Consider the following 13,595-nt stretch of genomic DNA (forward strand, 5'->3'; position numbering starts at 1 on the left):
GCCACCATCAGGACTATTGGCCTGTTTTTGCAGCTGAGGCAATCTGGCATGGGACTGGACCTTTGTGCAAAGTTTGGTGATTTTTCGCGCATGGGAAGTAGGATTTCCTCGGAAGAAGAAGAAGAAGAAGAAGAAGAAGAAGAAGAAGAAGAACATGCAGGATAACAATAGGGTCCTGGCAGCCCGGCCCCTAATTATAAAGCAGCAGCCAACCTGAAAATATGAATCGCTGTGTTCTCATTAACCTAGAATGAGCCATTTCTATCTACATAGTGAGCAAGTCCTCACTCACAGCGATTTCCATGTTGCACTCCCATGTTTCTACAGTAGCCAAGAACAGACAATCCAAACACTGGCTCCAGACAGGGACATTTATTTTCGCATCAGCCACCATAGTTAGCAGCCGCTTTGCGACAAGCAGTGTCAGAAAAACACATTTTTTTCTAACATCAAAGCTCTAACAGTTTTCCGGTTTAAATCATCTGATCTGTTTGTTTTGGAGAGGACGGGATCTCTATGGATAAGTCAGCTCCTAAACAATGAACACTGAAGGAATTCTAACCAGGAGAAATTTCAGCTGGTTGCAATCTGCAATCCTCACCACGCAATGCCACAAAATCCCCCTTAATCTTACACTCTCAGCCTTTAAGCCTCTGTAATGCAATAATCTACAAGAATGTCAGATGAAGCAAAGACTGCAATGTTGATTCCTTATGTTTCCCCACTAAACTGTCGGAACCCTGCTAGTTTCTGTCGGCCTAAACAATTGTTTTGAGGCTGTCATTATCAAGTGTCTCAGACTAGGAAATCAGTCCTAACTGGCCAAAAATCCTCAGGTTGACACAACTTTGGTCTTACTTTTAGGTCAGGGAGTAACAGCAGTTATCACACTTCCCTGATTCTGGAATGATCCCTATATCTGCTGATATACAGGGGAACTCTGGAGCTTTCTTAACCTGATGCAGGAGATGGCACTTAGGCAGAAACAATATGTTGAAGGGGAGTTATTTTGTGAACCCTTGATGACAGGATGCTTATTACAAATATCCTTTGGACAGTTGTTTGGTTGTTGACTTTGTCAGGGATGTGAGAATGCATGCTGTGCAGATACAACAGTCAACAATTCCTCAGTAATAAATAAAACTTGCTCTCATACAGTACATTATCCACAGCAGATATGGCTGATGACTCAGGGCAAATTACTATTTAATCTAATGTTAGGTTCTTGTATTGTATTGATTTATTTTATTATAGTTGGTGTATATTACTTTAGAGATACAGATGTGTTTCATATAGTTACAATCCATTTCCCAGCACTGGCTGACATCACAGAAAAAAAAATCTCACACCTGTAAGGGCCCAAAAATCAACAAAAATGTTGCTTAAAGGGATAGTGCACCCAAAAATGAAAATTCAGCCATTATCCACTCACCCATATGCCGAGGGAGGCTCAGGTGAAGTTTTAGAGTCCTCACATCCCTTGCGGAGATGGGGCTAGCAACAAAACTCCACCTAATGGAGGCTGTGTTTTTTGGACGTTTTAATCTGGGGCGCCCAGCCTCCATTAGGTGGAGTTTTGTTGCTAGCCCCATCTCCGCAAGGGATGTGAGGACTCTAAAACTATGCCTCCGTCGGCATATGGGTGAGTAGATAATGGCTGAATTTTCATTTTTGGGTGCACTATCCTTTTAAAACGAGAAAAGAGAACAGTGGGAGAATTCCATGTGTTTTATAAACACGTTTTTTTGTATGTGTTGTTTGAGCTGTCAGTCATTGCAGGCAGAGGAAAGGTATAGAAGAAGTTTAAGATCAATGCATTTCACTGTGTGGAGCTGACTGGGATCATTCATCTATGAGCAAGATGACAGAAGGCTCCAACAACACATCCTCTATGTGAAGGCTCATTCAAATTTTTATTATGATGTTCTAAAAGGTTTATGAAATTGTACTGACGGTGACAAGCACGCAGTATTTTTTGGCAGCTAATACATGATTTAATGATTTACACAGATTCACTTGGATTACTACATTGCTACAGACACTATACATGCCAGCCTCAAGTACATGGGAAATTAATTTGTACTTCAAGTTGGCTCCAAGGCACCAGATGCATGTAAAAAGTCTCAGTCCTAAGATTCAAATGCAAATCTCTGTCTCTGCAGCTGTGAGCAGGGTGATGCCATCAAACCACTGTCAGACAGACAGCCATGATGCAGAGATGATGATCAGTTGAAGCAACCTATCTGTGTAATTAGCTTTCAATTTTGCTTCTATTTCCAAACATGAAATGAAACCTAGCCACATGGAAATCTTTCTGTATATTACAATACCTGGTCTTGTCGTATTTTCAAGATACAGGCTAGCATAACCATTTAAAGAGATAACCACCCCTGATAAAATGTGACACGAAGCAGGAGAGAGGGACCCAGAGTGAGGCTGCTTACCCTCTGAGCATTGACAAACAGCCTATGGATGATGCCACCAGCTGGCCCCTGGCCAGCTCCAACCACCACCACCTCTGGTTCTTCGAGCAGGGAGCTGACAAACCTGGAGAGAGACATCATGATTCCAGTGGCACTGCTGTAGTCAGTAAAAATTACATATTTACATCACATAACATTACGCTAAGTAACAAACTGAAAGCCTAAAACTTAAACCTAACCAAGTACTTTAGTTGCCTAAACCTAACCAAGACCGTTTCACAACATTAACCACGTTACAATGTGTTTCAACTGTGCATCACATAGATACACTAAGGATGCCCTGTACATCGACATGAGACACCAAGTGGCGTCACAAAGCACAGGTCTTTGATAATCTTGTAATGACAACAGGTTGGTACAAAACATGTTATCTGTGCAGATTATAAATGAAAGGATCCCACTAAATTGTGAGGGAAATTACTTTATTCTTTGTTTTTAGGTTGCTAGAAAAAAACATTCTGAAAATGACTGATCAATTTTAATTTAGGAAATCTCTGACTACATACAGACTCAATTAGGAGTACTGCCAAACTGTCACATTTATGTACACCTTGAAATAGCTACATTTCTAAATACTTGAAGTATTGTAAAAACATGCTTCCCGCTACTGTGGAGAAGCAGTACAGCATTCAGAGTCCCGACACAGAGACTGAGTTTACTGGCAGAGTCTGTTCAGAAACACTCAGGCAAGGAATATCTTAGTATACAGTAATGCAATTAATATTTTAGTCTAATTAAATCTTAAGCATTGGTTAATGTTAGACTTTCAGAAGTTGACCAGTTACACTCTGAGACTGTAATTGGTCAACATTAGCTGTTACTTAAGCAGACTGATTATTCACCTTATAAATCATTACACACTGCTCCCTCCTGCGTTAAAGTACATAAGCCGCTCTTAATAATAAAAAGTATTGGTATCAGAATCAATATCAGTGATTCTGGCCCCATATTACTTATTGTCAGACCAACACCAAATTTTTAGTATTTTCCACCCCTACTATGTGCATAAATGACAAAAACAAAATATGTGTAACTTACTTCTCTAGCTCCTCTGTATCCTCTCCCTTACAACCCTCACAAATTGCAAACTTGGCCTTGAGCGAGCGAGCTCGGGTGATGACTGTCTCCATAGCCATCAGCTGGTTAATGAAATCCTACAAATGGAAAAAGGCCACACATACATGCTCTCAGAACAGAAGCTGGAGGAATATCACGACATATGCTCTGACTTCAACACATTAACAAATAGAGTGTGGTACACATGTATAAGGATTATGTATAGTTTTTGTCCAGTCTGTAAGTGGATTTGAAGTTAAACAATGAGAACAAGGTTGACATGCAAATGTTTGTTTTTTGGGTCTTTTTTTCCCCTCAAAGTCTTTTTAATAGTATTTAAAGTCATAGAAAATGCAATAAATCACAGAAACAATTGGAAAAGTACAATATATTTAATATAATTAGAGCTAAAATATAACTGTCAGGACCTGGTTCTCAGGTCGGACGGACAACCTGAAAACGTAATGCTTCCGCCAATGACTATCATCGGCGCGGAGTTATAACAAGAAAACACTGAATACTACACACAATTTACTGATGAACCTGATGAATTGTTTCCTTTCAAATACAATATGCTGGAATACAGAACCAAAACTATGAAACACCTTCAGTCTGTTTTCAGAGAATGAAAACACAAAACTGTCAGTGAGAGAAGACTATAATTGATTTCATCGTCCTGAAAAGTGTAACTCTGCCACCTAAACAGCTGTGAACTATTTGTCAAATTGTGTTGGACAATCAACTTCTCCAGTGCATAAAGTTTCATAGCAGTTAAATGGAATGACTGAACACAAAGCGAGAGAGATGTCTCATCCTTCTAAAAATGAGCAGTGTGTGGAGTTAACTTCCACTCCCTCCTGTCACTGACCTCTAACTTCTTGTAGTCATGGTTGATGGGGTGCAGCAGCTTGCTGGCTTGACTTGCAGCTTGCTGAATGTTTTTTCTGACTGATGGAATGTCTTCTATCGACTCTGTTAGCAAGGGGGTCAAAAGGGAGACAGAGGAGAGGAGAAAGACGAAAAAACAATGGCAAAGTTTTTAGAGTCATAGACAGCAGGCAGGTGGTCCATTTGTTATATCCCACTGTAAAATACTGTTCAATACAATATGCTATACTGTATTGTATAATTTTTCATATTTTCAGCAATTAGTTGTTCTTCAGGTATGGCGGTCTTCATTACATTTGATTAAGTTTACTTCACTATCAGATTTCTTACAGCAACAAACATGAATCCACCACACTACACTATTATTTTCTGCACTGTGCACATAGTAACATATATTGTGGTTGCCATGTAAAGTTAGTACAGATTTTTCCCCCAACAATACACATATTGGGTTGAAATGTGAGCAGGACAAATTTGTGTGTAAACTGTTGCAGAGGGAAATTTACATGTATTTCGGCATTCATAAATATGTTAGTAGTTCTGATCTTTTCATAGCTACTAACAAAATCTACACCTGCTTCTGAGTGCTTGTAGTGCTTTCTAAATAAGGATTGCACATATATATCGCTTGTCATTATTAGAAATTATAGTTTCAATATGCAGATGTTTTTGAAACATACAAGTAAAACATGACAAAAGATTAGAAATGTAACACAGTTAGCTAAATTAGTTGGCAATTAGCAGATTTAAGCTTCAGATTAGGTTTCTTGTACATGTGAATGAGTTATTTAAATCAACTTAATACATGTGTTTCCTACATTTCTGGCATCCCGTTCCCACTTGATTCCATTAATGTACTTTAAGTTTATCTTTCTTTGTGTGTACTGTGGATAATCTTCAGAAAAGTATACTGAGCTATACTTGACATAATGGCAAAAGGGCTTATTGTGTAGGATTTAGTGCCATCTAGCAGTAACATTGCAGACTGCAGCCAACTGAAACTTCTCCTGTGTGCCACCCACGTAAGAGAAAGAAAATATGACTAGCCCTATCTAGAGCCAGTGTTTGGTTTGTCCATTCAGAGCTACTGTAGGACTTCTATAGGTATTTACAGCTCCATGATTTTTTTTGCAAAAAGGTAAAAGGTACTAATCCAAGAGAACCACCAGCTGTCATTTATGTATTCATTGACGCTTATACTTGCTTGTATATAGTTAGTTAGTTCGAATTTGGGTGTTATGTTTTGCTTTGCTTCCTTTATGAATAAATTTATTTTTGGAGTCATACCGGCTGTCTGTTTAATATTGCACAAGATTGAATCAATAGTCAACCTCTGCTACGTCAAGAACTCCGAAATCCTTCAGGCTTTACTATTAAATTTGGTTATTGTTATTAATTTCATTATTAATCAAAATTCCAAATTGATAGTTTAGTAAACTTAATGAGACTGATATCGGGAATGGTGCCCCACGGGGTGATTTAATGTAAATTAAGTCACATTATTTAACATAATTAATAATTATTAGTAATAATTATTAATCATTTCAGATAGCCAATTTGATATTTTAATTGGAGATCTATTATGAGGTCAGGCCCTTGTTGAGGCACAGTCCCAACAAATGGTGCCTGGTGTCCCCCCAATGAGAACTACCAGTATAATTTACAACAGGAATAAGCAAGTTATACCATGGCATCACAATACTGAATGAGGACACTACAGATTTTGTGAAACAACGATGGGAAAAAGAGCTGGACATTGATATAACTGAGGACATGTGGTTGAATGTCTGGGAAACACAGTCGACCTCCACTAACTCCGGGACCTGGAGCGACTTCTGCTGGAAAAACCTGATTTGCTTTTTCATCACACTCAAACAGAACACAACTGAACAAACTGGCAACCAGCTACACTGCTGGAGGGAATGTGGAGAAATCATGGTCAACCTTGCCCATACTTTTTGGTCTTGTCCTTCTATTCAGACTTTTTGGAAGGAAGTACAAGTAACAATCATTTCAAATACTTCGGGTTTTAGTATTAGTACAACGTTCACATCCCTTTATCTTGGACATATCCCTCACGGACTAAGAAAAGATGAAACCTATCTACTAAAGATCTTGCAGGCAGCAAGTAAAAAGGCCATTACAAAATAGTGGCTCCAGAAAAACTGTCCCACTGCACACTTGCATCTTCTAGAACAGGTGACCTATTCCATACAACTTCAAAAAGACCTGGCAGAAAAACAGTGGAAAAAATGGTGTTTATTTAGCCAATTACACAGATCTTACATGGTTATTGTATGTATCATGTATGATTTCCTACTTTGAATTAGGAAAATTTGCCTTGACTTTAGACAGCTCATGACCTCATAATTGTCTTTTCTTTTCCCCAACCGTGTATTGCTCTATATTTTTTCTTTGTTTTTGTGCTAATTGCCTTTATAGTGTAAAAAGTATATTAAAAAATAATTTGTTTACAAAAACTTTTGTTATCTTGAATTGCTTCAGATTTATTACTATGTGTTGGTCTTATTGATACAGTGGTTTGCTTGTACTGAGAACCCATATGTTTTACTGTTTGATGTTCTAACAAATTTTCGACAGAACTATCTTGACTCACCTTCCTCCTTTAACTTCAGAACAGCAGCATGGAGTACACAGGGCAGGAGATGGCAGGTCAGATCTGCAGGTTTCTGCAATGTCAAATAGTGCAGAACCTGAAAGACAAAATCCAGGTTCAGTTTTCAACATCATCTGCTTCCTTTTGTTTCTTGCTGCTCTCTCACAGTTACATATTTGGCCTTTTCCATAAAGTGAGTTAACCAAATACACAAGGCTTGTTTCAGTTAGTCTGACACATTTCCAGTTGATCTGGAACCATAAAGGAAATTCATCGCAGTTCCAGCTAACTGGGGCAGGCAAACTGTCAAGCCTCAATTGTTGCACAACCTGAGCTCTTAAAACACTGACCAGATGCGTAAGCCATGATTTTACTACTGACTTTATGGTGATGATTTTACTTAATTAACTATTATCAATCAAAAAATTTAAGTTTATAAGAATCACTTTAAATAAATAATAAATCAAATAAATTGTAAATATATATATATATATATATATATAAAAATTGAAATAAGTTTCAATCCAAATTACCCCAATAGAATGATAATAGCTACATAACTGGTGAACAGAGGCCTCGATGCGACTGCGGGTCGCAAAGAGAAGGTCTCTGTTGTTTGTGCGTACGCACCGAACAACAGTGCGAAGTACCTGGCCTTCTTGGAGTGTCTTGGCAGTGTTCTGCAAGGGATGCCAGCTGGAGACTCAACAGTTCCCCTGAGGGACTTCAACACTCACGTGGGCAATGACGGAGAAACCTGTAGGGGGTGACTGGGAGGAACAGCCTGCCTGATCTGAACCAAAGTGCTGTTTTGTTATTGGAATTGTCATGGACTGGCCATTACGAACACCATGTTCGAGCAAAGGGAAGTTCATAAGTGTACCTGGTACCAGAACACCCTTGGCCAAAGATCGATGATCAACCTTGTGGCTGTATCATCAGATCTGTGGCCATGTGTCTTGGACACTCGGGTGAGAAGAGGAGCAGAGCTGTCATCTGATCACCACCTGGTGGTGAGGTGGATCAGATGGCGGGGGAGGCTGCTGGACAGACCTGGTAAACCCAAACATGTCGTGAGGGTGAACGGGGAATGTTGGGAGGTTGGGGACATGGAGTCTGAGTGGTCCATGTTCAAAGCCTCCATTGTGGAGGCAGCTGCTAGGAGTTGTGGTCAAAAGGTTGTTGGTGCCTGTCATGGCGGCAACAGAAGAACCCGACAGGCTGAAGAAGGAGGCCTTTTGGGTCTGGCTGGCCCAGGGGTCTCTTGAGGCAGCAGACAGGTACCGGTTAGCCAGAAGGGCTGCAGCTGTGGCGGTTGCTGAAGCAAAAACCCGGGTGTGGGAGGAGTTCGGGGAGGCTATGGAGAAGGACTTTCAGTTGGCCTCTAGGAAGTTGTGTCAGACAGTTAGACGCCTCAGGAAGGGGAAGCAGGGCTTGTCTCAGGCTGTGCTCAGCAGAGAAGGAAAACTGCTGACCCGAACTGTCTTCGCACAGTTGAAGGTGCATTTTGAGGATCTCCTGAACCTGACCATAACGTCCACCATGAACGAGGCAGAGCCTGAAGACTCGGGGGAACTCTAGCCCATATCCCTGGCAGAGAATGCTGCAGTAGTTAAAAAAGCTCCCAGATGGCAAGGCACCGGGTGTGGATGAGATTCGCCCTGAGATGCTGAAGCCTCTGGATTGGCTGACACGCCTTTTCAGTGTCGCGTGGAGGTCGGCTATGGTGCCTGCAGAGTGGCAGACTGGGATGGTGGTCCCCATTTTCAAAAAAGGGGACCGGAGGGTGTGCTTCAACTATCGGAGTATCACACTGCTCAGCCTCCCGGGTAAAGTTTACTCCAGGGTGCTGGAAAGGAGGCTCCGACCAATTGTCAAACCATGGATTCAGGAGGAGCAATGCGGATTCTGTCCTGGCTGTGGAACAGTGGACCAGCTCTTTACCCTTGCGAGGTTGCTGGAGGGGTCGTGAGAGTTTGCCCATCCAGTCTACATGTGTTTTATGGACTTGGAGAAGGTGTAGAATAACTACCGTCCTGCTAAGGCCCTTGCAGCTGGTCCAGTGAGATAGGTTTTCAGATAAGTGAACTTCTCTCTATTACACAGTGCATCATTGTTGTGAATGGCAGTCTCATACTGACTCCAAAAGTCCTGCCACTTGCTGACCTCTCCATTGTTTTTCTCAATGACCAACCTGGGTAGCTTTACTGTTTGTCTCTGTGATCTAGCTGAGTCATTTGTGTTAGCATCGCTCACCCTATGCGGTGCTGCTGGTGGATTCAGTTCTTTGTTCCTTATCATGCGTCACGTGCGGCTTCTCACCATGATCACGCGCTCCCTGTATTCTTCTGCGGTCCCGATCTCAGCCTCCACATCATCCATAGCTGTTAGCTGTTCTATTCCACGGTCAAGTTCAAACAAAGTGTCCTCCTTAACACCAAGCACATCTAGTAAAGTGCTCAGGTTCTCGACATCAGGAGTTGACTTGTTCATTTTCAAGTCAATCTGGTTCAAAGTCTGTGTAGTAGCACCTCTGATGGTACCCCGCTTTTGTCTCATTCTGTCCATTTCAATCCGACGTTCCTCTTCGGCCATTCTAGAGTTAGCAGCTACAGAGTTAGCAGCTTGCAGCTACAGCTTCGTTTTCATTTTCTTCTAAAGGGCTCATGCCTTCCCGGGTTTCGGCACCTTCAAAATAACCAGGCGGCAGATAGAAAATAAAACTTCTTTATATAAGAAAACTGTGTTCATTTACAGGCCACCAACAGGTGCTACATTCACTCGACTTTTCTTTTTGCTAACAGTCGGCTGCCAACTAGTTAAAATTCACGTTCTCATTCCAGTCTTTTCGAGGCGCAAAGCCTTCTGGGTCTTGTAGTTCTCTTAGTAGTCTAACACAATGAAATAAAACATAGTCCTAATGTATTCAATTATTTGGATTCCATTTTAACTATTAATCATGAAATCACTGGAAATAATAATCAATGTAACAATCACAATTAACATAAACAATGAATTATACATTTATCATGTCACCTAACTACAAATCAATTAATTAAACAATCAATCATGTAATTTAAGCTATTTAAGTCATAACAGAAGGCTTACGTCCGTGTCCCTCGGGGGGTGTTGTGGGGGGTCCTGCGGGAATATGGGGTACTGGGCTCGCTGCTACGAGCCATCCGGTCCTTGTATGACCAAAGTGGGAGCTGTGTCCGCATACTTGGTGTAAAGTCAAACACGTTCTCGGTGGGTGTTGGCCTCGGCCAAGGTTGTCCCTTGTCACCGATCCTGTTGGTGATTTTCATGTACAGGATCTCGAAGTGCAGCCGGGGGGAGGAAGGGGTCCGGTTTGGGGACCTCAGAATTGCATCTCTGCTTTTTGCACATGATGTGGTTCTGTTGGCTTCATCACACCGCGATCTCCAGCATGCACTGGGACGGTTTGCAGCTGAGTGTGAAGCGGTCGGGATGAGAGTCATCACCTCCAAATCTGAGGCCATGGTGCTCTGCCAGAAATGGGTGGTTTGCCCTCTCCAAGGTTGGGGGAGAGTTACTGCCTCAAGTGAGGGAGTTCAAGTATCTCGGGGTCTTGTTCACGAGTGAGGGTAGAATGGGGCATGAGATGGATGGGCGGTTTGGCACGGCTTCTGCAGTGATGCAGGCACTGCGCCGGTCCGTCGTGGTGAAGAGGGAGCTGAGCTGGAAGGGGAAGCTTTGGATTTACTGGTCTATCTACGTCCCAACCCTCAACTATGGTCATGAGCTCTGGGTAGTGACCGAAAGAATGAGATCGCGGATACAAGTAGCTGAACTGAGTTTCCTCTGTGGGGTGGCTGGGCTCAGCCTTAGAGATAGAAAGAGGAGCTCGGACATCCGGACGGAGGTCGGAGTAGAGCCGCTGCTCCTTCGCGTCAAAAGGGGTCAGTTAAGGTGGTTTGGGCATCTGATTCTGGGTGCCTCTCGCTTGAGGTGTTCCATGCACGTCAATCAATCAATCAATCAATTTTATTTATAAAGCCCACTGGTAAGAGGCTTCAGGGCAAACCCAGAACACGCTGGAGGGATTACATATCTCATCTGGCCTGGGTACGCCCCGGGGTCCCCCAGGAAAAGCTGGAAAGTGTTGCTGGGGAGAGGGGTGTCTGGGGCGCTTTGCTCGGCCTGCTGCCCCTGCAACCCGGCCCCGGATAAGCAGACAAAAATGGATGGATGGATGGAGGTCATTCTGTCAGGGACAAATATCTATCAGAATGACTGCTATCTGTACGGATGTAGAGTAGAACATTCTGTCAGGTACAAATGTCTATCAGAATGGATTTATACTTGTATAAAAGTGGAATGGGTCATCCTGTCAGGTACAAATATCTATCAGAATGGACTACTATCCGTGAAAATGTAGAGTAGGTCATTCTGTCAAGTACAAATATTTAACAGAATGGACTTCTGCTGAATAAATGTGGAGTAGGTCATCCTGTCACGTACAAATATCTATTACAACAGACTAATACCTGTATAAATGGGGAGTAGATCATCCTGTCAGGTAAAAGTATCTACCACAATGGACTACAATCAGTATAAATGTCGAGTAGGTCATCCTGTCAGGTAAGAATATGTATCTGAATGGACTACTATGGAGGAGAGTCTAAATCTTTCCCAACAGGTTCTTCAGACAAATATGCCAGATCTTCTGGCCAGACAAAATATCCAACCTTTAACTGTACAAGAAAACAGGTAGCGTAAGCATCACCAAGGAAAACACATAGATGTCTGTGATGGCTAGGTCATGGGCTGAGAATGTAACAGAGCCGGATCATTCAAGATAGCGCCGCGGATGGCCACCTCAAGACTTCGCTCTCTCGTACTTCTCCTGGTTTTGTCTGTTTTTTTAGCTTCCTGCTCCCCCTCGCTGGTCACCTTCAACAGAGAGGAACTTTGACACATTGGTCAGTCCTCCATTGGGAATTAGTTTCTGTTTTTTTTGACCCAGCAAATTTTACAGAGATTTTGGTCGGAGGCGCAGCGGCTCTCCTTGGGAGAGGCAACGGGGATTACGCGCTCCACTCCTGTCTATACACCTGGCAAATGTCCGCTCTCTGGCAATTAAGATGGACAGGTTGCTGCTCCTAACTCATAAAAACTCGGACTTAAGCAGATCTGCTGCCCTGTGTTTCACTGAAACCTGGCTCAGTGAACACATGCTGGACAGGGCATTACGACTGCCGGGATTCCAACTTTTCTGAGCGGACTGCACCACGGAGCTCTCGGGGAAAACGAAAGGAGGCGGAACGTGCTTCTCCATAAAGGAAGGTTGGTGTACAGATGTCACAGTGGTGAAGAAGTCATGCAGCCCTCGCATCATTAACTGTAACACCAGGGCCACACTGCCAATGAAGTGCTGCGAAGCGCAGCGCAGCGAAATTCTCGCGCGAGCCCGTTCACATCAGACGCGCATTTCTCCACGCTGGTCGACAAGCACTTCTGCTCCCAGCTGTTGTCTCCGTCACATTTGGGGCTGTTTTTCCATCATGGGTATCTCTCTCTGTTTGTGTGTGTGTGCTCCAACCCCCACCCCCTATAGCCGGCCCACTCTGCGGTGTGTGTGTGTGTCTCTCTCTCTCTCTCTCTCTCTCTTTCTTGTGTGTGTGTGTGCGTATGTGTTTGTGGGTGTGTGTGTTCATTTCTCTCGCGCTCTGTTTAGATACCACTGACTAATATGTATATAAACACACACATATATACATCGCATTTGTCAAACGGGGTGTTTTATTTTGAAATTTGTTTTATTCTGAAAATTGGATCTGCCACCAAACTGGATAGGAACAGACTGAAACGGACAATCGGGTGTGCAGAGTGGATTATTGGGACTAACCTTCCCTCCATCAAGGACCTGTACCGGTCAAGGGTCAGGAAATTGGCAGGAAACATCACTGTAGAGCAGAGTTGGGTATAACGCGTTACAAAGTAACGTGTTAGAGTACTTTGATTACTTTTTGCAGTAACGAGTAACCTAACGCGTTAGTTTGCTGTTTGAGTAATCAAATACTTAAGTACATTTTCAAACAAGACATCAGTTACTTCCGTTACTTTTAGAACGCTGGTCCTTCAGCTCCGAAACAGCAACGGCTGTCGTTTGGTTCTAAAAACGGAGATAACGTTAAACCTATCAGTCTGAAAGAAGCCACGGAGCTTGTGGCTTGCTACGTGGTCGGAGAAATGCTGCCGTTGTCTACGGTGGAGTCTAAATAGGTGGAGTGGGACTCGCTGACAGACATATTTCAGACTCAGGACTTGCATTATGCCTGGTCGTCTTTCACGGTGTGTGTGATGTCATCGGGTTATTCTTGTCCTATTTTTATTACTTTAACTATTATTTGAGTCAGTTTCATGTGCCAGCCGACATGTTGTTGTAGTCACCTAAAAGCGTCAACAGATGGCAGGAGCTACATTTGAAGCGCCATAGGTAAACTATCAAGCTACTGTATCTTCCACAGGAAGTTCTGACAATTGTTTCAGAATAAAAGCCTATTTAGAAAATGGAGGGATTCTCT

At 42.6% G+C, this 13,595-nt stretch overlaps 1 protein-coding gene across 1 annotated transcript in view; it reads right to left on the bottom strand.

The window, feature by feature from the left end:
• The window catches only part of rab3gap1 (RAB3 GTPase activating protein subunit 1), a 133,380-nt gene that overhangs the window by 19,839 nt on the left and 99,946 nt on the right, over window positions 1-13,595 (bottom strand). Inside the window, exons 19-22 of the mRNA XM_050059634.1 lie at window positions 7,045-7,141; window positions 4,408-4,511; window positions 3,522-3,637; window positions 2,445-2,547 (exon numbers count right to left, since the gene is read on the bottom strand). Of these exons, the coding sequence (XP_049915591.1) occupies window positions 2,445-2,547; window positions 3,522-3,637; window positions 4,408-4,511; window positions 7,045-7,141 (420 nt within the window). The remainder of the gene's footprint in view (window positions 1-2,444; window positions 2,548-3,521; window positions 3,638-4,407; window positions 4,512-7,044; window positions 7,142-13,595) is intronic.

Source organism: Epinephelus moara, chromosome 13 (genome assembly GCF_006386435.1).
Source record: "Epinephelus moara isolate mb chromosome 13, YSFRI_EMoa_1.0, whole genome shotgun sequence".
NCBI lineage: Eukaryota > Metazoa > Chordata > Actinopteri > Perciformes > Serranidae > Epinephelus > Epinephelus moara.